Source organism: Astatotilapia calliptera, chromosome 12 (genome assembly GCF_964374335.1).
Source record: "Astatotilapia calliptera chromosome 12, fAstCal68.1, whole genome shotgun sequence".
NCBI lineage: Eukaryota > Metazoa > Chordata > Actinopteri > Cichliformes > Cichlidae > Astatotilapia > Astatotilapia calliptera.
This window is the reverse complement of record NC_137433.1, coordinates 22,767,503-22,794,166: the sequence shown is the minus strand read 5'-3', so window position 1 is coordinate 22,794,166 and position 26,664 is coordinate 22,767,503. Positions and strand designations below refer to the sequence as shown.

The 26,664-nt window shown below is 38.7% G+C and overlaps 2 protein-coding genes across 3 annotated transcripts in view; one reads left to right on the top strand and one right to left on the bottom strand.

Moving 5' to 3' along the window:
• stpg2 (sperm-tail PG-rich repeat containing 2) overlaps nucleotides 1-17,927 on the bottom strand; it is a 60,898-nt gene extending 42,971 nt beyond the window's left edge. The window contains exons 1-7 of one of the 2 annotated variants that reach the window (XM_080309226.1): nucleotides 17,333-17,927; nucleotides 16,899-17,002; nucleotides 16,588-16,755; nucleotides 15,448-15,606; nucleotides 11,383-11,495; nucleotides 10,093-10,204; nucleotides 4,827-4,946 (exon numbers count right to left, since the gene is read on the bottom strand). In XM_080309226.1, coding sequence (XP_080165352.1) covers nucleotides 4,827-4,946; nucleotides 10,093-10,204; nucleotides 11,383-11,495; nucleotides 15,448-15,606; nucleotides 16,588-16,755; nucleotides 16,899-17,002; nucleotides 17,333-17,438 — 882 coding nt within the window. In that variant the 5' untranslated portion in view covers nucleotides 17,439-17,927. The remainder of the gene's footprint in view (nucleotides 1-4,826; nucleotides 4,947-10,092; nucleotides 10,205-11,382; nucleotides 11,496-15,447; nucleotides 15,607-16,587; nucleotides 16,756-16,898; nucleotides 17,003-17,332) is intronic. The other variant, XM_080309227.1, reaches the window with a different exon arrangement.
• Nucleotides 17,928-20,147: 2,220 nt separating this feature from the next.
• Nucleotides 20,148-26,653, top strand: bri3bp (bri3 binding protein). The gene is made up of 3 exons (XM_026187199.2): nucleotides 20,148-20,508; nucleotides 21,809-21,911; nucleotides 22,520-26,653. Exons 1-3 carry the CDS (start codon nucleotides 20,332-20,334, stop codon nucleotides 22,939-22,941), a joined length of 702 nt encoding a protein of 233 aa, XP_026042984.2. The 5' UTR covers nucleotides 20,148-20,331; the 3' UTR covers nucleotides 22,942-26,653.
• Nucleotides 26,654-26,664: the final 11 nt, after the last annotated feature.

Here is a 26,664-nt window from a genome sequence, read left to right as displayed (position 1 = left end):
ACGCATACACAGGGTGGGTGACGTGAGTGTTTTTTACATGGTGTGTTAGTCCACTGAGCATTCAATGTCAGGTCTGAAGAACGTAACGTGTATGTGGGTTTGTGTAGGTCGGAAGAAAAAGGACAAAAACTAGGAGAACAACTAAAATTTCTGATAAATTCTGAGATTATTTTGAGTCTGAGCTGTTTCACAAATTCAGAATAGAAAGACTCAGCACACATGCTGCCAGTGTGTAAATTGCTAATAGGCTAGAGCTTGACTCAGCACTCAGCAGAGACAGTCAAATTTACATGAATAAAGTGAGATAATGAGTTCTTTGAACAGAAATAATTGTATAGCATTAAAGACATTCTTTCTTGAGTTTAACCCCCTAGGACCTGGCGTCCACATATGTGGACATCACATTTTGGGTTATTTAGACCAAAATACTCAATTTTAATCTACAAGGGCCTGATATCCACTTATGAGGACATTATACTGCTACTGTTGTATCGAAATTTTAAATGAATGTCCTTATATGTGGCTCTCATTTTTCTTAGAAACAAAAATTAGGTTAAAAAAAAAAAATCTGGTAATTCTTTGTTTTTACATTGATCAGGTCCCAATCAGCCCAAAAAGTGAAATTAAAAATGCATGCCGTGGAAAAGTTCGGGTCTTAGGAGGTTAAAGAACAAGAATTGGGTGATGCTGTATTTTACCTTGACAAGCCCGAGGCTTATTAACTTCTCTTTGTGAGCATGATTGACTACAAATGGTAGTTTGTCTTTGACAGCATAAAAAGGATTTGTTCTACAGCACTCTTGGACTGACCAATACTCAGTGCAATGGAAAAGTTAATGGAAATCAGTGAAGATCTAAGAAGCAGACTGTAGATTTAACTACGATCATTAGTCCTAACAACTATATGTAAGTAGAAGTTGTTCGAATGTGTCACCATTTTGTAGTGGTGACACACCTTGGGTCTGGAAGAAGACCCAAGGTGTGTCACCCACAGACAAAAAGAAATTGGTGCAGATTTCAGAAACCAATAAGGCTCAAGTTGGTCATTAACTGGTCATTAACAGTGTCACTGTTCACAGTGAAGTGAGTTTTTGATTGCCGTGGACCAAGATGGTGCCAACAAAGAAAGAAAGAAAATCAAAACCTCAGCTGAAAGCTGCAACTGCACACGTGGACGAGCCAAATGGAGGAAGGTTTTATCGTCAGACGAGACAGATTGAGCTATTTGGCCTCACTGACAAGAGTAATGTTTGATGGGGTCTTTCAATCCTAAGAATACTGTACCAAGAAGAGAGGTCAAATGTCCAGCCAGAGTAAGATAAATAAAGATGTATACTGTACAATTACACAGGAAAAACAACAGTTCAAAAGAAATCATTAAAAGGCAGAAATTACCATGATATACATGCCCATGATGAGTGTATGTAAATTTCTGACCACAACTTTAAATACTATCAGTGTGCTGCACATTAAACTCAAGGCTTTGTTTCTAGGCCACATCAACACTAAGGGAGTAAGGAACATCACGGTTTGTACTAAATCACATCTAGATCACAAACAATAGCATCTGCTAGATAATGTTATCTTCATAGCTTAGCTACCATTTTCCATTTGTATTCAAATATCAGATGACAAACGCGATGTCTTCTTAAACACTCTATACTGACGCATACATGAAATTCATTTTTTATGTTCTCAGGTTGTCTCTGCACAGCATCAGCTGCAGAAACATTTCTAAGCTCCTTTTAGGATTTTGTGAGAGCTTCACGGCTCTATGCTTATTCAAGCATTATCATCTATAAATAAAAAATAAATAAAATCACGCAATCCACAGACCGTGATTTTTATTAAAATGTGTGGATTATATGAGGAGCGATCAAAAAGTTTTGTGGCTCAACCAATAAAAGGCACCTGATTTAAATTTAGCTGTTCTACCCTTCAAGGTTGTCACACATCTGAATTCACATGAATTCATGGAGCAAAGCCTCATAAATGTCGAAAAATGACAGGCAATCTCCTGTCTGCATTCCTGATCTCATGAGACACTTTAGGGCTTAAAGATTGTGAACTCCTTCGCTGAAGACTGCTGTTTGCTGTCTGTGTCATAACCACTGATTATACTTATCATAAACGTTGGATCACGGGAAGTCGTCCAGAGGTATGTATGCAGAGACCACCTTGAAGAGGATGGTGGATGAATTTAATTTACATATTTTCTTCATCTACCTTTTGGTTTGTTGTGTACAGAGTCCCAAAACTTTTCATTTTCACATCTTAGTGATTATTTACCATCAAATTCAAAAAATTAGGTTGTATTTTTATTTTTTTTTAATGAGGGTATGGGGAGAAGCAACCAAACAAAAACATGGGGACAAATACAGAAACGCATTAAGTATAGCACACAGAAAGGTCTTACAAGCGATCAGACAACGAGTAAATAAATAAAGGGACTGGACGACTGGAAAAGTGAGACCAAATAAAATCCATGTTTTCACAATGTGTCAGATTGATGCTTTGATATTGGAAAATTGGGAAGTCAAAGGGAGGAGAGATGAGAACTGGAAGATTCCAACTGTTCCTCTTTTATCCTTGCCTCTCTTGCTTCTTTCACCCCTCCCTCCTTTCCTCGTTTCCTTTCCATCCCTCCACAGGATAACAGTGTCAGATGGAACCGGACTCACAGTGAGACGAAGATCTAAGAAAACTGTCGCTCTCAGTACTTCACTGAAGATGACTTGTGACACATGCACGCACACACACACACGCTTCTTGGTGGGTGTCAGTGACGACATCACAGGGTCGATGCACCAACACAGCATGTGGTCGAGGAAATTAGGTCATAGCAAACTGTGACACACACACACCCATGCATGCACACACATGCATAAAATACATCCAAGAATCTAGCATTGGCCGTTTTCACCAGTAAAACTTTTACGTTTTAGATCTAATAAAGGTAGTTTTTGGAATGTGTTTATGCATGTGTGTGTATATCCCAACTGTACTTGCATATCAGCAGCAACTTGAATCTGAATCTGACTGCACCTAATATACACACAATCCGAATTCGTAATTATGTGTGAGAACATGCACTATCACGTGTGTCAGAGCGATAATGAAATCAGTCTGAGAATTTCACAGGACTAGATCTGTGGGCCAGTGCCACGGAAGAGGAGAAGACAGCTATTCTTGAAACGTGAAACTACACATTTTCACGTCCTTCATCTTCGCTCCTCTGAGCCTCTTAATAAACTCATCTTCACCCCTATCTGAAGAATCCCTCCCATCCCAGCACATCAATTAAACAAGCCAAGAAGGGCTCAGTGTTGTGGATCTGTAACTGATCTGAAAGTATTTCATATTAAAAAGCAATCTCCTTTGAGATATTGTACAGTAAATTGAATATATTTGATTCCTGTAGATTATGTCCAAGCCATCATATATTTCAGCCTGTCATCAGACTCAGAGCTATGAGACCACTGGTTTGAGAAAAGAAGAAACACTTTAGGACTGTACCTGGTGTAGTACTGTCTAGTGCTATATATAGCTTATAATGGGACTGACTACATGAAAAGAATTCAGATTAGGAGGGAGTTGTCTCAGACAGTGGATGAACTGAGAGGTTGTACTATGGCGCAGTATAAAATAGATAAAGATTTGGAGTCTAAGAATAAATTTATGGATTTGCAAAATGACCGTAACAGTTCCTCTTTGAAAATGATAAAATATAAAGGTGTGTCACCAACCCCTTTATTCATATTCTATCTTACAATCAATATCATGTCAACTAGACACTTGCTGCAGTTGCTAGGAGACAGCTAACTACTATATAAATATCTAACTGTAGTACAGTAGCTAATGGGGGTTATAACTCTGATACAAACAGAGGTTTAATTAATAGATGTTAATAATAATGATTTATTTTTACATAAAATTAAAAGTAGAGAAATTATAGAAGCATTCTTGCATTTAATCTAAATCTGTCAGATCGTGCAGACCAGAGGAGAGGACCCAAATGCAGTTGCATGGACACAGGAGCTAAGTGAAGGCAAGCCGTTTATTTAGGCTGATAGACAAAAACTAATACAAACGTGAGAAAACCAAACAAATTACTAAACTAGAAAGCTAAACTGGGAAATTAAACACTAGAAACCTGGAAGCCTTGGAACATAGAAACACATGAGAGGTAAACAGATGCTCTCACAAAGGACCAAGGAAAACAGAGTACACAATATACACAATGTGGGATGATCAGAGAAGTGGAAATACATGGGAACACAGCAGGAAGAAATTTGCACATAACGAGACAATGGAAGCAAAACTAAAAACCATGCACATCAGATGAGGGACTGACAAAATAAAACAGGAAGTAGCATGCACAGCAAGACTCAGACAAGGACACACATGCTTGACACTAGGACAGGGATAAACAAACACGAGAGAACACAACAGGCAGGAAGACAAGGACGAAACACAAGAAGAACATGGGAACAGGTAAGGGAGACAAAACCCCAAGACATAACTGGGATAAGATAGAGAGAGAGAGCAGGAGACACAGAGCATGAAAACAAACAGACATGGAACCATGGCAGACCTAACATGGAAGATCCTAAGGGCAGAACATAAAGGTGAGTGTAAGAAGACAGGAGGAGAACACTAAAGAAACACTAAGACAAGACTGAGGGATTACAAAGTTATTGCAATACTGCCCAGTAAGATACAAATAAATGAACTGACATAAAATCAATGCAACAGCAACACGAAAACCAATACATAAAACTGAAATATACCATATTATCCTGAAACCAACATAGGTTACCACAGACCTGTCTGGACTGTACCTCAGTTTTTGAGAGGAAGGTACAAGAGAATTTCGGCAGGCCGCCAGGCTCAACAGGTTTCTCAAACTGACTTCTGATGTGATACTGGCCTGGACCAGGAACTCCCTGTTGGGAAACAGAAAGTGAAATTTACAGTACATCAAAGGTGAAATTTATCGGGATGCATTTAAATGATTTGCTGATATCACCTTTCGTGTAGCTGTGTCAATAAGAAAAACAGGAGAAAAGCTGAGGAAGTGAAAGAAACAGAGGATAGGATGCAAGGACAGAGTTTCTGAGATTGCGCTTTCCTGTATCTCTTATGAATGATGAGCACTCACTGGCAAGGAGATGAGGCTGAAATATTAAGAAGATCGAACGGAAAAAGAGCAGAGAAAAAAAATGCAGCTAATGATGAGTAACTTGTGAATACATACAGGAAAAAGCCCTTTTCTTTCTCTGCTCTCCAATTAAGTCATTTATGTAAAGAAACAGAGCAGAAAAAACAATCAGCATTAAGTGTGCACAGTGTTTGTGCTTTTGTGAGACCGAGCTGTAATAGTCATGTCATACGCCAACTTAAGAAGACTACGTAATTTTGAGGCAGCAATCATTGCATCTGGCAAAGCAGCAAACAGCACTCACAGAGAGGCTGACAGTGAGAGGCTAAGAAAACCTGGACACTTTCTTACAATCACACCTACGCACATTTCGACGCTGCCTGATACAGAGCTGGGCATTTTTCTGTCGGTTGGAAAACAACAAGGTTTCTCTGCTGCAGGTGGTTTAACTAGTTCTGCAGTAAAACATCACAGAATTCTTTGGCCATTGTTAGCACTGTGAGGGGGAAGCTCAGTGAACCTCTGGACCTTCCCCATGCCATAGGACAGCTCAGAGTCTATTAATGAACAATGACTATATTGCCCTCTTATTTCCTTTCCTCTTAATCAAATTTGCCACGGTGTGCTTCACGTACAGTAAGACTGCCACCATTTTCTTAGGAAACCTGTTTTACTGATTTGCAGCACATACCTATAACATTTTTTCCACATTTAATAATGATAAGAAGATATGTGCCTGTTTTGTCATTCATAAGAATTTGGTTTGCAAAGACTTTCTGAAGAGATTTACAATGCTTTTATTTCATCATTGCATATGCAAATACATTTGCATATGTGCTCAAAAAGAGTCTTCAAAGCTGGCTGGTTAAAATCAAATCCAGTAAAATACATGTGTAACTTGAGAGAAAGGAACTCTGTGTAAAGGTTTCTGCATGCAAGTTATTGCCAAGTGTTCAAGAAAAACTGTATTCTACCTGAGCACTCAAAGCACTTTATATAACAGACCTCATTCTCCCATTCATACAAGCACTCCCCCCCCCCCCCCCCCCCCCCCCCCCAATGCTTTCTGTCTAACTTTCACACTCCGATGGATGCATCAGAGAGCAGCTCAAGGGTTGCCCAAAGATATCTGCCATGCTGTCTGGAGTAGCCAGGGATAAAACCATCAACCTTCCGATTAGTAGATGACCTGCTCTACAGCCACGCCAACTTTATACAACTTCTCTATTATTTTAGGGTCTTTGCCTTACAGTATAAAGTACTTTGAGGAGACCGTGGTTGTGATTTGGCTGTATTTACATAAAATTGAATTAAACAGAACTTTAAGCTTTTGTATAGTGTCTTTGTTGATACAGTTTTAAATCAAACCATACAGTATATAGACATTCTTAATTTTTTTTACAAAGATAACAATGCCTTTCTGTCCCAACACACATATTATAATTAAAACGCATTTAAATGAATATATTGCATGCCCAATAGGCTCAATTTACAGTTTTAGAGGTAGGTAATCCTGTAAGTTAAACTTCCTGCCAAGAATTCTTCCTTCTTCCCCCCTGGGAGCTGTGCTGCTTCCCTGTTTCTAAATATATCACATGCTGCAAACATAATATCACCACCCGTGATAACATTAACATGATATTCACAGCATTTTAAAGGTGAACTGACAGTGTAATTTGTATATCCAGGGTTATATCAGACACTGCACGGGTACAACTTTATCTGTTTTTCTTGTGTTTGCAGGGATGCACACTGTAATGGTATCTTAAAGTGGTTTGCTCAGATATTGCCCTAGCTATGTCAGAATGTCTATTTAATGGGTAAATCCTGCACACAGACTCTTAAAGTCTATAGGACACCAGCAGCCCCGAGCCATTAGAGGCAGACTGTCTGCTGATCTCCAGGAAGTAAAGGTGTTTGTCCTGAGTGTCCCCACTGTGGGAAATGACCCATCTGGTCAGTGTATGTATGTGTGGGAGTACATATGGGTTGACATGTGAGATACTAATGATGACGGATGGAGGTGCAACCAACATGGTTGGGGGTCCAAATACAACATATAGAACACACAAAAAATACACAGACAGTAAAGTCAGTGAGAAATTTCAGGTAAATTGAAGGTACGTGTTTAAACAAACTGTTTAACGGTTAAATATAGATAAAGAAAAGTGAAGAGAAGTAAAACAGCAATAAGAGGCTGTGAGAGACAAAAGGAAAACAAGTAATGGGAAAAGCATAAATGACAACAAAAAAAACCTAAACGGTGCATTTACCTTTTTTCATGAACTCCAGCCTTCACCTCGCCCTCTCTAACCCACCGATCGGTAAAATAAGGCATCACAGAGCATTACTCTGCCAGCACAGTCAAGTTCATATGCAGGTGAATAACTACCCTCTACTCATCCACTTCCAATATATTAGTCTGTAGTAAAAGCTTGTGTTTTACTGCCCCCTATGAGATGAACTAGTGAACTGTCTTTCAGCTTAGAAAAATCCATTAGGAATCCAACATATTTACCCGGTTCTCCATGTAAAAATCACACGTTAGTTACCTGTTAATCAAAGGCCTGTTGTTGAAAGGTACTACCATATACATTGTATTTTAGTGTAATTAAATAATAACATGACATGCTCAAACAGAAGGTTAGAGGACTCATTAGGCGGGGTCAGAGGCAGTGCTCATTTTTCAATCATAATGTGATTATGATGGCTTTACATTAAATGGTACTTACAAAAGGACCATAACACAGAGATCATTTTTATAATTAAGTGTGATTAGATTTATTTGTGGTCAGCATGCAGCATTCTCAGGGAGAAAAAAAGACACAGTGTGACAGTGCTGTTAGTAAGTTTCCTGCCTCAGCTTGTAGCACAGCTCACTTTGTGTGCTACAAGCTTGTTTTTCCTCAGTCTTTTTAGTTCCAAGGTTGGTTAGTGCCTTAAAAATAGCAGGTTCTGCTGTCTTGTTATTTTTTCTGATTTTAGAGTAAGACTACTGAAACAAATATGAGAAAATATCATAAAATATATAAGTAACACAAATAAAATTAAGTCAGTGACTTCAATGTCTATTATTGAGCATAACTGAGCAAGATTATTTAATAATTGAATGGACACATTCAAGTCTTTGTTTTACAAAAGCATAATTCAACATTATTCTTGTGCTGTATTGTACTATGTTGGCTAATAATTCATACAGCAATAGCTCAAATAACTACAGTGCTGTGAAAAACCTACCTCGCCCCATGTGAAAAACTAACTACAAATGGAGAAAACTTTAAACCAAGGAGAACACCACTGCTGACCAAAAACAACACAAAGCTTCGTCTCACATTTGCCAAAAAACATCCTGATGATTGCAGAGACTATTGGGAAAATATTCTGTGGACTGATGAGACAAAAGCCAAACTCTCTGGAAGGTCTGAGTCCTGTTAAATCTGGTGTAAAACTAATGCAACATTTCACAAAAAGAACATCGTACCAACAGACAAACATGATGGTGGTTGCATCATGGTCTAGGACTGCTTTGCTGCTTCAGGACGACTTGCCATAGTTGATGGAGCTGTTCTGCTCTCTACAAGAAAATCCTGAAATCAAATGTCCAGTCATCAGTTTCTACCTTGAAGCTCAAGAGCACTTGAGATAGATAGATGCAGCTGGACAATAAACCAAAAAAAAAAAAAAGTCTGGACTTAAATTCAAATTTGAGATGATTTGGCATGACCTTAAACATGCCCTCCAAAAGTGATGAGAAATAAATCACTGTCAGTTGCTGCAAATGCTTCATTGCAGTTCTTGCTAGCAAAGGTGGCACAACCAGTTATTAGGTTTAGGGGCAATTACTTTTTCACACAGGGCCAGGTAACATGTAAGTGGAACTGGATGTGGAAGGGGAGAAATACTTGTTCATGATACTGCATAAGTTAGTTGCTGTCAGCTCTGTAGAGCATTTGTGTGTTAGTGTTTTGCCCACTGTTTTCACAAGCCACAGCTTTATTTTTCAGCTTTACTTTGATCAGTCATTTTGTGGCAGCAACAAGAAACTTCTCTTAGCCAAAATGATCCTATAAACTAACTGACAGATACATGTCCAAAAACTAAAAGACTGAGGGACCAGTTCGTGAACATAGTGGAGTAGTCATCAGCTAAAGAGTCAGTTTAGCTGATGTCTTTACAAAAAACCTGTAAAGACCAAAAACAAAGATGAAAGGAGAGTGAATATCGCACTGACGTTAACCAAGTAAATAGAGACGTGACTCAGTAAATGTTCTGTGTCTGCTTGATGTCTGCTACTGCGTTCACCACTAGGCTAACAGCGTGATAGCACTGGAAGGTGCTGGATTTTGCTGACATTTTAATTAGCACTTGTGACCAGAATGGCCACTCTTTAGAATAATCATTTGGGTTACTTAGAATGTGAATCTCCTGTCACTTAAAGTTGGCTCCAAAATCAAGTCAATCCCCAGATGCTCAGTTTAAAACTTTACTTGCTTGATGCAAAAAACTGTTTTGGATTCTATGGCTAATTTTTCTCTTTATTCCCACTTTCTTTTTTAATAACAAACAGGTTTAAACTGAACTAAGAAATAAAAGTAATCAAGATCATGTGCATCAGCACTCTATGTGACATATGGGTGCCAACCAGAGGGAGCTGTGTGTTTGCTAGGTGTCACCTCAGCTGATTCCAGTCATTGAACTAGACCTCTTGACTGTGTTGGCAGTGTTTGTGAGCATTTTAATGCATTTATTGGAAAAATTATATGGCTTGTATTTACTGTAGTGATCAATGCCACCTTGGCTGCATCAGCCGTTCCCATACAGATTGTGAGCTCAGAGTTTAACCTTGATTCATGCCCTCTAAAGCTTTTTTTTATCATTGATTTAAACCTTTATATATGGAATCAAAGGGATACAAAGTCATGCCAACCCACCTTCTTTTCTGCCTGCATGGACACAAGTTCATGGTAGCGAGGGATGGCAAGCTCAACTCTACCTCTCTGATCCTTTTGAAGGTTCACATTCTCGTACTGTGTTTCTGGGACTCTACAGGAAAAAGAGGCAATGACAATGTCTTTCAAAATAGAAAACATAGGCAAACAAGTATAATATATACAAAGGGGGAGGTGTTCAAAAGCATACAAAATAGAACAGAAAAAATGAGAATTGGGGAAAAAATATACTGACTGAGTGGCAAAGACAAATGTGGAGTGGAAAAACAAATAGAAAGAGAACAGCAAAGCAAAGAAAGTGGGAAGCAGGGGAGAAGAGTGGAAAGTTATAATCCAGAGTAAAGGAGCTCATAAGGATGAAATGCCTGTAATAACTGTAACAGGAGCAAAGACTGAATATACTGTTATTTTTAAACATTTCCAGTAGTCACATGTGTGCCACAGACATGGCTGTGTGGATGTTTTAATGTCTACCTGCACCAGTAAACCACCTTCCTTTTTATTACTTCTGCTGCCAAGGGACAATGATGCTCGAATGGTTTGGGTTCTGTTTGATCAGAAGGTCAGAGTTTCAGCCCCAGCCACCACTAAAATTAACCTGCTGAACCCTTTAGCAAGGCTGCTAACCCTTTCTGATAAAGATGTACCATATCATCGCTGACACCAGCTGTCTAACAACGGTGATGCACAGTCAAAAGAATTACACTGTGCTGCAAAGGAAACGTGACAAATAAGGGCTTCTTCTTTTTCTTCTAAGTCAATTCCTTTATGAATAGCTGAGCTGAGTGTGTGCCCACCCATGTAGAAGTGCTTAGTAAGCGCCATCCTCTGTGGCCATCAATAGAAATGGTATTTGAAAAATGTCAACTGTAATGCTCCAGCTATAGGATCAAAGTAATATTTCACTTTGGAAGAGCAGCCTCTCTATTCAGCGCACATCTTGGTAAGAGTTCAAGAGCAGTGAACATCTGAGATCCCATGCAGGGTAGAGTGTTATCTAACCACCCTCTCAGCTCCTTGCTTCAAGATGTGAATTTGTGAAAATAAATTCCAAATCCATGCACCGGTGGTTAGCCATCAAATCAATTTAAATATCAATATTTCAGAACTGCACATGATGCTACATGGTTGTTTGGCAAGGCTCTCCATAGGTACTGCAAACTTAAGGAGTTCCTACAGAAAACTTACAGAAAACCAGGCATGTGAAGTTACATGCCTGGATTGTTAATTAGCTGTCCATGGGACTGTTTCTAGCAATGATGTGATACTCACAGTTCGGGGTCATATTGTCCTGGAGCTGGTCCCACATCCACCTTCTCCTCAGATCTCCTCCCTGTCATGTTGCCAAAGTGGACCCCTTTATATTTCTGTGTAGAACTCATCTCCTGGAAATGAGAGAAGAGAAGAGAAGAGAAGAGAAGAGAAGAGAAGAGAAGAGAAGAGAAGAGAAGAGAAGAGAAGAGAAGAGAAGAGAAGAGAAGAGAAGAGAAGAGAAGAGAAGAGAAGAGAAGAGAAGAGAAGAGAAGAGAAGAGAAGAGAAGAGAAGAGAAGAGAAGAATATTTGTCTTCCAGCCCATATTCTTGAAGACTGAAGGAAATATAATTATGCCAGGTGTAGATCCTCTATATTTTATAGATTGCACTTCCATTTTACAGCTTAAAAATTAAGAAAGACTTCTCTAGTGGGTACTAGTCTGCAGTATTTGAGGTAACATTTGTGAATTTTTCTCAAAAACAGCCTTCCCTTTCCCTCTCTCTCTCCCTGCATTTTTACCTGCATTTACCCAGTCTGAGACTTGCTAATCAATATGCAGAATAAATAACTCAAAGCTGACAAAGCAACCCAATTTTAACTTACAGATGGCAAAAAAAACCAAATAAATTTCAGCAGTGGAAATAGGTTTGCATAAGAGCCACAGAGGGAAGATTACACTTTGAAAACAACAATGGTTGCACAACAACATCTGTATTTGAAACTAGTATGAAAGCAGTCCCCTTCACACCAACACTGACACGATTAACACCTCACACAGCCACTCGATATTGGATTCTTTCTCTGATTGATATGACATTCTGTAAATGAGCTAAAAAAAATAAAACAAAAACCTAAATAAATAAAAATTAATGCAACTAATAGCTAAATTATTGTTGGCACTCTTGTATCAGCAGTGAGTGTCTTCTAACTGAGAATGAGAAGGGAGTAGGGCGGAGGAAAGAATGATGTTATTTGTTTAAATGGTGAAGGTTCATGACCGATATTAAGATATTCAAATGCTTTTTTGTGTCCTATATATGCACACACATGCCAATAAGCCCTGATATTATCCATCCATTCGCTTCCGCTTATCCTTTGCCCTGATATTATATTACATATTAATAAATACATGTATATATATTATTAATCTAACAACTATGCATCTATTTTCCTGTTTAGATTGGTGATAATGTATTGGTTACAGTATCATCAATCTCAAATTCAAACAATTATCTGCTGCTGCCTCATTCACAAGGAGTTGCCATAACAGAGCAGCTGATTAATATGATTAAGCTGATTTTTTTACCCAGTGCCTTTCCTGACACAATACCCAATGGATGGACTGTAGCTCTACTAAATATAAGAAAGATTAAATGCTTTACAGCATTCTGTTCATAATATGTGATTCATATAAGTAGCCTTCTTCTCAGTTTGGTCTTCAATTCAAATAATTCATGTTTCTGACAATGGCATAAGTCTGCTGCTTGCAGCTCAAAACTGAATACAGAAAAAACACACAAAAAATGTTTGCTAGATTAAAAAAAAATCAAAGCTGCAAACCTTTTTTCATTTCTCTTTTAACTTCTTCCTTGACCCAACTGTCTGTGTTTATTATGTGAGGCAGGTTATGGAGGTACTGCCAGGCAGTCTTAAAAAGTTTCAAACTCTGTGTGGTGCCTGTCTCCTTATTTCAACTTTAACAGTGACTGGAGGACAAGATCTAAGGTTAGGTTCCCTATGATCCCACAATCAGGTTTCAAGGAAGGGAGATAAGAAACAAGGATGTTCAAAAAAAGCAACACTTCTCTACTGCTTACAGACACAAACTATGATGATTTTGCAGCCGGCACTGAACTCAGAGTCACAAATTGCCTATTTATGTCAAGGAAAGCTTTTAAAAGCAAAAACAACATTGCAAATAGAGGGCATAAAGATGTGCATTCAGATATGATGAAATGGAAAGGCAAGATATGTATTATTTATATAAAAATTTGAAAAAGTGGACTAGAAAAAAGGGCTGGTAGGGCTGTTTTTGTGGCAGGTTCAATACATTGAAACTCCTAATTGTGTGTTACATAAACTTATCCACAATGTGCCAAATGCTGATTATGTGTAAAATGACTAATGCATTATGTTAGGGCCGTGATTGTATGGTGTATTATGGACAAACTATCATTCTCAAAGGCTTTATTTTTTTTTAAAAATAATAAATTAAAAAAGCCTGCTGGTATAAAATAAAATAAGAGGTCTGACAAGTGATACAAATATCTGACATATTAAAAAGAACAACATAAATAAAGACGTTTCAAAGTGTGAAATCAACAGAAGGGTCTGATTTTTTTTAATCTTTTTGGTGTATTTTGCACCACAAAGGATTGCGTTGCAAATCCTTAATAATAATTTACACCATGAGAGTTATGATCAAAACTCTTAGTCTTAGTCATTGTGAGCTATAGGGTCTAACTGGTAAAGACATTAACAATGGTCTGCCATAGCACACTGAAGCATGTTTCCTGGTTAAATCAGAGAACCGTGCTGATATATTGCTTAGATTGACTGACTAGAAAAGCTGAGCCATTATGTTGAATGCGCACTTATTTTTCTGCTTTGTGAAATAATGGTGATATAACACCATGAAAAATAATGTTTTCATATGTTTTTAGAAAATAACATAAAAGATATAAAATGTATTTTTATAGGTTCTTATGTAATGGCTTTACCTCTTTTACTCATCTGTCTCACTAGAGATCAGTTGGGCTGTCAAGTAAAATAAATCTGACATCCCTGGTTCATAACACGACTTTTGCCCAGTAATTTGTCATCACGTGTCCTGGCTATCATCAATAAGTGTTCACAGAGCATAACTTGACATGGTGACGATGCTGTGCACAGCTGAAAGCTGAAGAAACAAAGCAGATATTGTACAACAGATTTTGGGGTCTGCAGAGTCTGCATTCCACATCACCATCTGGATGGCCGTTAATTCGCTAAATTTAATACTGCACAATACTGTGAACTAACAAAATATTAAGTGGTTCTTACTGCATTATTCATGGATTTAACATATGAACCATCGTATGTACTTTAACCAATATATCAGTGAGGAATCTGTATTATACAGCTTAGCAGTCTGACTCTGATCCTGTGTACTATGTTGATTTGGCCAATTTAATACACAGAAGTCAGTTGATGTTGTTTCGTAAATACAGAGTCCAATCATATCTGTAAATAAAAGTGATTAAACATGTTTTTGTGCTTCTCAATAACACAAAGATAAAAAAAAAAAGTTTTGTTCTTCTGATGTCTTTCTAATGTCTTATCATTCAGAGATTGTCCCAGGCACTTTGAAGTTATGTCCTCAGACAACCACTTAATTCTTCCTCTGCACACTTTTGAACTCAGTCAGAGCACGGGGTGGGGGAAGTGTTTGAGTTTAAAGAAATAAGTGTGTCAGACGGATGAACAGAGGGAAGGAGACAGACAGATACCGAGGTCGAACCTTCAAAGGGAGAGCAACAGAAGCTGAGTCAAAGGAGAAAAAAAAAAGAAAAAGAGCCATGGATGGATGCACTGCTGATAGCCCTAAATCACAGCACGCCTCTGTGCCTGCGCCGGTGTGTTGACACAACCTCGGCCAACACTCAAGGACGCTGTTGACTTCCTCAGGTCATTAACAGATGAAAAATTACTTAATTGAGAGCCAGACCAGCAGGCGTGTGCATTATTTTAAGTGAATACAGTAATATAGCTTGAAGAATAATTACTAATGGCTCTCTTTGTTGGCATGTAAAATGGATGAGCATTGGTGCACTGTGGCTTTTTTAAAGTGGAGCTGCATTCATTAGCTATGGAAATGGTTTTTGGGCCAAGTGAATGAGGTGGGGTGGGGGTTCAGCGGTGCATTAGATCTACCTAACACTAATGGATGTTGCCTCATGGAAGAGAAAGTACACTCAGACACATACTCGTACTGATTAATGAAAGCACGCATGCATTCACAAATGAGGGTTTCACCTTTTCTGATGGATGAATGTTCAAACTCCAACAGGACTTCGAAATTGTCTGTGTGTATTTGTCCTTACCAGCAGCGGACTGTAGTAGGCTGGCCCCATGGTTGTGTCCTTAGGAGGGGGCTGTTGCTTACGGAGGACACCCCGGGCATCCTCTTCATAGCCATAGGCCTGGCTCGGGGAGGGAATGGATGGAATGTCTGACTGAAGAGCTAGCCGGAGACCTTTAGCCTGCAGCCAATGCAAAGAGAAAAAAAAGGCAGGAGAAAAGCAGAAAGAGTAAAGCAAAAAGTCAGGGTTTCTGTTGGAAAAAAATGCCCTGGCTTACAAAGCAGCTGAGCAGTGCCTGGGGCCAATAAAAGACGAGACTGAGAGAGGGACAGAGCGAGAGGGAGAACCATAAATGAGGGACAGAAGATCAGCAAAAGATAGTGAGGGCACGATGAAGAGAAAAAGAAGTAAAAAGTAGAACTGCACCAGTGCAATAGAAACCAGAGATACTGAGGGAACATAAAAAAATAAATCGAATGAAAAAAATGCCAGGAAGTTTTTCTACTGACTTTCTGGGATCTGAGAGTAATGTAAATGTACATTCTTGCTTCTTGGTTAATTACAACTAGCATAAAAAAATAACGCCTACTAAGACGCTCGCATTCAGCTCTGGAGGAGCAAGTTTCAAACGCACCAAGTTAGGTATCCACTAATATCCACAGATAACAGCTTGTAAAGCACTTACTTATAGCTGATTTTTGCATATATTCTTGAAAAAATTACAAAAGGGATAAACAAGATACTGTGTCATTCATTACCATTATTCCATAGTTCATATATGATATAGAATGCGAGTTTGCAAGTGCACTCAACACTCAAACCAGCACAAACAGGATGAAGAGTCTTCTGTACCAGCTTTTGATTGTGCAAGTCTCTTCTACTTGCTTTATTCTAAGAATAGCAGTATTAAAATGGGTATTACGCCTGCCAATGGGATTTTGCCCAAAATGTACACCAAACACAAAGAGTTAAAAAAGTTTGAAAGGCCAAGAAATAACAGCACTAAAGTGGATATGTGGGCATATTCAGCATTATAAAGCCATTGCCATCTATGATAACTGAGTATTTCAGAAGAACAGATGTATGACATAATACAATAAAAGTAGCAAGTGTCAGTACTACTCATGTACTATGCCCTCCTATCTTCACCCATATGCTTACCACTTTGTTGCCAGGCCTTCCAGGGTGTCCTACATTAGCTGTCACAGCCCTGTGTGCCTTTTTTGAGGCAGGCGACACATTGTAGGCCCCAGGGCCTGGAACCTCTGACACCACATCCTCAAAACGCTTGGAGCGGTTCTGAAGACTGCTGCCACCATGGACATTTAACTGAAGAGACAAGGGTTCAACAGAAAGCCAAGCAAAGAGAGAATAAGGCTGGTATCAAAAAATATATTTCTTAAAATATTTGTTTTAAACCATGGACAAGCAACATCGTCATTTAGCTTTTGTAAATTAAATGGATCACTCACCTTGACAGGTGAGCAGTCATAGTGTCCAGGTCCTAATAAACTCTCACTGTCTTTGGAGAATATTGATTGCCTGGCACTCAAGGAAAGGAATGGTGCATAGCCATCTGCAACAGTGAAAATTTCCCCAAGGTAAGGTATACAAATGACTGCAAGCTTGCAGGACGCTTTATTTTCTAATACACTTATGTAACTGTGAAACAACAAAGCAGCAGGAAGGTTTTTTGCTTACATATTTTGTTATACTTCCAAGACATATTAATTTAACTTTTATCAATTGAAAGTGTATAAGCAGATTCAAATCTGTAAGCCTAAATATTCGACGTTCTTTCTTTGCAAGCTAGCTAAATTTAATTTAAGTTAACTTAAAGTTTTACAGTTTTCTGAAGAAGAAAAAAAATGATTTTGGGAGGACAGATATTTTTCCTTGTAAGTACCTGATATCTTGTAACTGGACTGGCTCACATTGTATGATCCGGGACCAACAGCAGACGATGCACCCCCTGCTGTCATGAAAGTCACTCTTGGAGCCCGTCCGTACATGTTTAACTCACAGAGTGGTAGTCTCGCTAAAATGTAATTACACAATAAATACTCCTTCTTTATTCTGTGATAGGGTGTAGCTGTACTTTCATTAAATTATGCTGCACCAAGGTTAAAAAATGCCTGCCCTGTGCTCCCCTTTGTCAGGACTGCGCTGGTTACTTCGCCTGCATAGTTGCTTGGTTACCACATATTGTTACATGGCAACTGCAGACCGAACACACACGGAGGAGGAGAAGTAAGCAGAAGGACCACAGAGACAAGACAGGCGAGTGAGAGACGTGGCACTCTGAGAACTGAAGTTCATGGGAGAATTCAGAAGAAGAATACAAGCTCCTACATATTTATATCTGTCATAGTACCAACTGCTCTCCAAGTGGAACACCTGACTTTCTCTTCTCCTCCTGCTGTTCTATTTTTCTTTCTCTCCCTCGTGCGTGGTTGTGCTAGTGAGCATTAATTTTGCTCGCCTCCTCCCGGAGTGGGCGTGGCTTTTCCAAGCTCCCGCTGCAGCACCTGTGCACCATTATTCGCTCACCTGTTGTATTTAAGTCCAGCTCGTTCCGCTGCTCGTAGTTAGCTCGTTTACCGACCCAGTGTAGCAACATAGCTGTTCTCTCTGCTCTCCTACTGGACGAAGCATATCTTCGGAACATAAAGACAACCTGTGAGAGTAAACTAAGAAACGTGCTTTTGATTTGAGGAAAGTCTAAGTCGTGATTGCTTTTAGTTAAAAATCACTGCCCTGTATCCTAATACTTGGATGGAGAACAAATGTATCAGATTTGACTAGTGCTTCTATGCTTGTAGTTTTGGATTCCAGGCAGCAGTGAATTTAAATTTAATTTAGGTAGACTATTACTTCCAAATAAGTCCCCAGAGACATTTCAAAATAGCTGCGGAGTGGCGAGACTTCCTGCTCGAAGGACTGGTATAATTAGCCCACAACGTCTGGAATAAAAAAAACTCTTTGAAAGCTTGTAAGGGTCAAGTCGACAAACCGTTTAGCTTTTACCTGATTCAGTGGTGTCTCTATGGGAGGGAGGGGATTGAACTTCAAGCAAATTTCAAAAAACTACTGAAATAAGAGTGAGACTTGCTTTTGGAAGGACTTTGAAGAGACGTATCAGCATTTATTACCTGTATCACCTGTACATTTTTTTTGTAACTCTTGTAGTACTGCTTATGTTACATTATTGGCCTTTTCTGGCATTTTTTATTCATGGAGGGGGCTTCTTGTTTTGTTTTTAATTAGAGCATTAGCCTCTATATTGAAGCCATAGTCCCATCCTACCATCTAGTGGTTGAATGTGACAGAGCCTCACCCCATCCCACCCACCACCACTACACTAGTAGTAGTACTACTGATTTACATTTTTGACCAGTCTCAGTTCATTCTTGACCCACTTCTTCCTGTCCCACAATGTAGTTAAGGTTTGGATAATGAGAACTCAGGGGAAAGCTATGCGCATGCTCTCGTGGGTTCAAACCCCACTCCTGGTATAATTTGGAGCCTCATGACTGGTAAACTGAAATGTATCTATGGGAGCAACAATGATCAATAGGAAAGCTATGCAAGTAACAAGTAGCTCTCTGAGGGGGGCACTGAACTGCATATACTTGAATTTCCCTTCACGTCTCTTAGTTAGTGGAGTGTGTCTTTGACTGGACAAATCTCATTAACGTTACACAGCACATATGATATCTTAAAGATATATTCTCAAAGACCATCTCTGACAACTCAGATGGTGAGTCTGAATTATCATAATTGCAATAGTGATATCCTAAAAGCAACTGTATTTATTTATTAACCCATCATGTATTCATATTTTCTTAAGACTCATATTACAGTTTCACACCTGGGACTCCTTGCATTTATATTATTCATGTTGCTGACTGGAAAACTGTGCCATTACCCAAACTCTGAGAGTACTTCTAATAACACTTTGTAACTTAGAAGAACTTGATGTAATAAATGCTTTCGTTTTCTGGCTGTGGTTTAATAAGCAGCTGTTAACATTTCCTTTCTCATAAACACCAGAAAGCAGAGCGTTTTTTTAAACTGAAAAATACAAAGCATGCAGTATCTGTGATGGGAGAAGGAAACTGGACAAATCACGACAGAGATGTACATCGTAGATAACTGACTAAACACGTAACAACGATGGGCTGCTATTTAGCAGTCATTTTAACAGTTTGGGTTCAGCTTAATAATGGTTACACATACAAATTATAGTACATTTACGTTGGGGAAGGGCTGATAGAAATAAGGGGTACGATGGAGATGGGGAATATATCCACCAGAGGGCAGCAGGTTGCCTCAGATGAGTCTAACCTGTTTTAAATTCACGTGAAGGCAATGCTGCTTCTCATGAAAACGGAAAACACAATACCCAGCCGTAAGAGACTAAAAGGGATTAAAATGCATTCAGTAGTATATCACTGAATAGTTATAGTGTTTCTATATAGAATTTTTTGTATATTTAGATATATAGAAAGTAGATTGTAGATTTAATGCAATTATTTGCAAATAAATCTAGAAAAGCACTAATTCCCACTAAAAACGATTTCTTTATTCTTTTAGTGGACTGTAGTTCATATATTTGTTCTCTATCTGAGAAAATAAAGCCGTGTTAAAGGGTGTTAAATGTATTAATCAACTCTGCAGGTAATCTTTTACTAAAGTCTCCCAAATGGCAAGTCGGTAAAGGCGAAGATCGAGAATTTTACAAAGCGTCCGTGAAAGCGCCACAAGTTATTTCCACCGTCACGGCCAGCGTCGGTCATCGCCCGGCAAGGTGTCGCTTTCGGCAGCTAATTACCCGTTTTATTCCTCGTTTAAGTGAAAATTTTTGATACACATTTACTTTTGACACTCTCGGCACTTGGGGCCATGGAAAGAATCAGGTTTTTCGTGTTTTTCTTGGTGCTTTCCGCGTCTTTGCTGGGCAAAGCCGAAGCGGGCAGGAGCAGGACCAGCAACCAGAACAGCTTCCGACGGGCAGCTAACGGCATCTATCAGACTCTGAGCAGCGTCTTCGGAGAGGACAACATTAGAGGGTTATACAAGGTCAGTTAGGCCCATATCATGCTAAGTCGGCGGCTGGCTTTGTTCATGAGCCTCATCGTAGCTGCCATTACGGTTTGTGGTCCAAGCATGGCGAACAGGAAAAGGCCTGGTTAATAATTCCACGGATGCCATTTTGGGGAAAAAAAAGCCTTTATCGCCCCCTTTTTCTGTTTAAGTCGGTAGAAAAAGCCTGGGTATAAAATCGTAGTAAAAACAAAAACGTGCTTCGTGTTCTTGCATTCTTATTTGTGTGTGAAGCCAAATCAAGCCACGAATGAGAGAATCTAAATTTAAATAAAATAAGTATAGCTTCATTGATTCACAACATAACCGCCTTTATGTTTCTTTATGTATTAGAAATCTGCTCTTATTAAGGAACTAGTGGGGCCTGCTCAAGTGATCTCATTGGCCCTGCGGCATTTCCTGCATTTTGAAATGTGATGTTATTTCCTGCATTAAGCCGCCAAAGCGTAATTAAGTCAGATATGTTGAGTTGAGTAGTTTTTCCTGTAGACTTAACAGTGTAACACGGAGCTTCATGTCTTAGTGTGCATCTGCTTACCTGATGAACATGCAAATAATGAGTGCCTGATTAAAGTTATGGCGTAAGATAGTGATGTGTGGATGTTAAACCACTGTCTCTGATACTTACATCAGCCTTTGTGACTACTTAAATACAGCTGTAAATGCTTCATTGCATCTGTGACTTTTCCAGCAATGTTTACGTGTGCTGTGAAAAAGAGCTACTAAAGCGGGCAGCCAAAGGGTTCTTATGAAAACACTGCTTTCACGGTGTAATAAAAGCACCTGCTGCTGTAATGATAATCCTGTATAAGATAAGATAAGATGAGATAGAACTTTATTAATCCCTCGGGTGGGTTCCTCTGGGAAATTCGACCATGGCCACTGTTATATCAACACATTAGCTACCTGTCCATTTGAGAGTGAAAAATAGTCGGTTGCCTGGAGAGTTGGTAAACAGGGGTTTGATTTATAGCTGCAGAGACCATGGTGTTGGGTCACTGCCAGATCAAAAGTTGTAACACACCCATAACTGCCCTTCCTGGTTTTAATGCAGTTCTTTGCATACTTTGCATAGAGTCCCTATGAGCACAACATCATTCATAATATAGGTTATGGACTGAAAAGCCACCAAAGCATTGCTTTATTTAATAGTTGGGAAATGCACATTGTAGTCTGACCAACAGACTGCCATAATTCATAGGAGACGATGATGCACTCAGTACATGGACGTTATTTTTCACCCTGCTTTTGCTATTGGTTGTTTATTTTCTCATAGGTTTTCTCCAAAGCAACGGAGAGATTTGTCCATGGAGTGGACTCTTTCCTGGACACCATCTGGAAGATCTGGTCGGATCTGCTGGATGTGATGGGCATTGACTGTAAGTCTACAAATTGCTGCTTAGGACATGTCTGTTAGGAATGTCCGAATGATGAAGGCAGGTAAAAAAATTAAAAATGCCAAGACGTACAGTCCCATGAAAAAATATTTGTCCCCTTCCAGATCCCTTCGTTTATTGCATACTTGCCACACTTGCATGTTTCAAACTAAATTTAATATTAGACAATATTAATATCAACCAGAGTAACTAAAAAATGCAGTTCTTTAAATTATTTCATTTTATTTATTAAGAGGAAAAAGCTATCCAAACCCGCCTGGCCCTGTGTGTAAAAGTAATTGTGCCTAAATATTGCCAGATGTGTTGAGTGAAGAAATCACTTGAATAGAAACTGTCTGGCTAAGTGAAATTTGCTAAAGGAGCTCAAAAAGCAACACATCATCATGATCTAAAGAAACTCAATTACGGATGAGAAACAAAGTTGCTGATGAAACATGTGAGTGTGACAAAGATCATAAATACTTTTCAACAGCACTGTATGTTTAAAATTTATCTTCCTAGATCGCATCTGAAATTATACATGCTTCTGGAAACAGTTAACAATTTTAACTTTCTCTCGTGTCTCTCCCTTTCTCCCTGTACACTTGTAGCTTCAAACCTCAGCCATTACTTCAGCCCCACATCTCTCACCAACTCCCCAGCACGTGCCCTGCTCCTAGTCGCCGCTGTGCTCTTGGCCTACTGGTTCCTGTCTATGTTCCTGGGGGGTTTCTTTTACCTGCTGCACGCTGTGTTTGGACGCTTCTTCTGGCTAGCCCGCGTCACTCTCTTCGCCCTATCCTGCCTCTACATCCTGCAGAAGTTTGAGGGTGACCCTGAGCGCGCAGTGCTCCCGTTGTGCTTCATCATGGCTGTGTACTTCATGACAGGCCCTGTGGGAGCATACTGGCGCCGTGGCGGTGGGGCGGGTTCACTGGAAGAGAAAATCGACCACCTGGACACTCAGATCAGGCTGCTCAATATCAGGCTGAGTCGTGTAATAGACACCATTGAACGCACCGGAGACCAGTAGGCACATTTTAGGTTGAAGCAAAGATGAGTTTGGGGGGTGGGTCCAGGGGAAAAACTGATGTATTTGATAAGAGAATACTGTCTCCTACACACATCTACAGCAACAAAACTACTGGGTATTTACAACTCTATTGTCAGTTGGGGACAAAAGTACAAATGAAAACAGTATTTTAATGGCTTGAATTGATTTGGGTAACAAGAGAAACTGTTGAATTGGAGCTTGCACAAAACCAAACAACTTTTTTTTTTCCTTTGATTTTTTTTTTTTTTGTTGATGTTTTGGAAGGTTTTTTTACATCGCTGAGGAAGTTGTCAGGAGATGTCTGAGGTTTTCTAAATGCTAGCCTACTTCTACACCTCAGCTACTTTTACGAAACTCCTCTATTTTAAATTTTTAAGGTTTGCTTAGGCACTGTCAATGCTTGTGCTTGATTAATAAGCATATTTTACGTATATTTACTTAATTTGATCCTTGTAAATGACCTGGGGGTTAAGTCTCAGTTCTTGTCCACAAAAACATTTTTCCCCTTTTTTTTTTTTTCTTTTTTTAAGCTACTGCTATAGGAGGGGGTAGGGTGTGTGGTACCGGGGGGCATTGTTGTTTCTAATATGTATATTCCAGCTGTTGGAAAGTTGTCCATAGCAAGATTTATTTATTCAATTTTTCCATCCAAAGTGTTGAAATGTAGATCTAGTTTGTTGAATCACCACCTCATAGTGACAAAAGCTTGACATCAGGACCTCTTTTTCTTGAATATGTGTGTAGATGCAGTTCAGTGACCTACTTGAATATGTGTGCGTGTTTGTGTGCATGTGTGAGGGGCAACCTTGTGAAATGGAAAAACACTGTATAAAAAGTCAACACCAGACAGGCAGCAATATCTCAGGGACTCACCCAACACATGTTGAACTCAAATGAGATATCAAGTATGCTAAAATCATGTATTGGTCTCTTCACAATTCAGATGCGACTTCTCATTTGTTTCCAGCATCTTACAATACTTTCTGTTGAAATGCTGGAGTTTAAATCTAGCCTTTTATTCTTTATTTAAATGCCAGCATGGGGTTATTTTGGTTATCTGAACTGTAGCTAATCGTCCTAAATATGTAATCTGTCTCAACACAGACGCATCTGTTATGGTAAGAATTTTTAATCAATTGTAATAGGATCTGACCTGAACTTGCAGATTAAAAAGGTTTTAGTGACTTTAATACTGCTGGGAAAAAATTGTATTGGATATTACTTAACCCTGCTTTTGAAACTAATATGAAAGTGATTATTTCTCCTATGAGTATTTTAATGGTAGTTTAAAACCAGCCTGCCTGATTCATGCACTAAAATGTTGTGTTTAAAAAGTAATGCTTTGGGTACATTGTTAGTCTGCATCACCATAGCTCTCACTAATTGGTTTGATATATTCTTTTTCTTTTAATTGTATATTTCTGAAGGTGGTTTTCTCTCATAATCTCATTTGTTACCATGGATTGGTGTAAGAGAATGTCCCCTGCACTGCTTGTCTATGTTTATAGCATGTCTTCCTTAATAATGTCCCAACATCCTTTACTCTAAATTAAAGTTATTAAATCTGAACTCCGTAATCACAGTTTTGTTATAACAAATGACCCTAATGCTGTTCAGATCTTTCTTTTGGAGGTGGTGGTGGTGCTGATGGTTGGATGAGTTCATACATCAAACATCATGATTGTGTTAATCATTTTGATTAACACAAACTACCAGTATATGTAGTGGTAGTTGCTGGATTAGTGGGCTGTAATTTTGTTTCTCTCAATAGTGTGGGTGCTATGACATGCATTGTAAATGAAAGGTGTTGTATCAACCGGTCAGGGTTGCAGTGGCCGTTTGGCTTCAGAGTATACAGGGTCTATCAAAGAGAATCATCTGATTTAAAAGTGCTTTAATTCCGTAGGTGTTCACAGGTAACATGTTGAGCACTTGTGAACATTGTAGGTTTTCTATGTAAAACTTTAAATTCAGCCATACATTTTAAAATTTACTGCTGTCTCCTGTATGTATATCTTTAAAGAATATAGCCGTTAGAATTGGATGGTTCTTTTTTTAAACACCCTATATAGTGGACTTTATCATACAATTTGTATTTGCTTATATACTATTGGGAGAAAAGCTCCACCCACCAACTACTTTTATTTTGAAGTCTGTTACTGTACTTTTAAGGGTCGTTTGGGGTTTTTTTTTCTTCAAACCGATACACTAATAACTCTGTACCTTGAAACCATGATTTCTTTGTAGGTTGTTATACCATGAAAATCTCATCTTGTGTAATTTTATGCCAAGTATAGAAAAATGAACTTGTTAACTGATTCCCAGCGCTGTGTGATAATTCCCATGGAGTTTAGGTTGTCATTAAACTCCATCTCAGAATTAAGCCTGATGATGGCAAACTTCAATAACTATATAAACTCTTAGTGTCTCCTTATTTTGCCCAGAGTGCCATCAGCCAGCCCAGGTCACCCATATATCCCGTGTAACCGGAGATTTTCCTGCATGCTTAACTTTTATGCCTATAATGTTGCATTGCATTACAGTATATTCATGTTATTGACTGCCTAGGCAGGGCCCTTAAGTATGTGTGATGGGGTTGAAATAGCCAGAAGTTAATTACTTTTGGAATTGTGTTATAAGTGTTGTTCTTCTGCACTGATGATTAAACTGTGTATGCTGTTTGCTATCATTACAATCCTGAGCCGGACAGACTCTCTCCCATCATTCCATTATCACTGTGTCGCTGACATGGAGTCAAATTTTAAAGTACTTAAAACAAAATTATCATTTTATGAGCTGTAAATGAACAGTCTGGCCAGTGACCTTTGTTTAACTACTGGCAGCATGTGAGGTAAATAAAGGTTTAGTGTGTGATATTGATGTATGTTGATGGGTTTTAGTATATGATAGTATTATATTGAATTCGGAAAAGGCCATGCGGTTGGTTTAGAGCGAATTCAGGATTTTGGTGGCTATTTATCAGACTTTAAATTCTAGACACTGAAAACTGTTTAAAAACAGATACAACTTGAAACAGTTTCTCTTTAAAGTACCCAGAAGTTCTTACACTGCTGTCTAACATCTTGAAAACACTCACAAACCAGCTCCAAGAGGGAGGTGTTACCATTCCTTTTAGATATTATGGAAGCAATTGTTCATGTTTTAAGTTGCTGGCAGCTGTATGTCTCTTCATTTACCATGTAGATGTCAAAAGATGCCAGTAGATCCTTCTCGGCATAGAATATATGCTGCATTCAAATTCTATTTATTCCATGTTAACAACATCATCTGAATGACATGTACTTCTTTCTTTTTAATGTACTGTATTTTGTGTATTTCTCTGTTTTCCACATAGCCTGCTTTTATATTGTGCTGTGCCAATAATGTTTTCTTTTATTTTTACTTCACTTACTTTCTTTTGTTATTTGTAACTGCTGATTTTAGAGTAGATGCAGATGGCTTTTCTTTTTCATATCACCACTTAATGTTTTTAGGCCTTTTTCTTTCTTTGTTTGTTTTTAATGAGTATTTTTGTACTCAGTTGTTGTTTGAAGAGCCAAACTATTCTGCCTGCTGTTACTTTCTGTTTGGATGTTTGTGTTTATGAAAACCTGTCAGTGGGGATGCAGTTCTTTTTGTGCCAGAGTGAAAATGAGGTCCAGATTTAAATAAACACCAGATTATGACTGAATGTCTTCCACT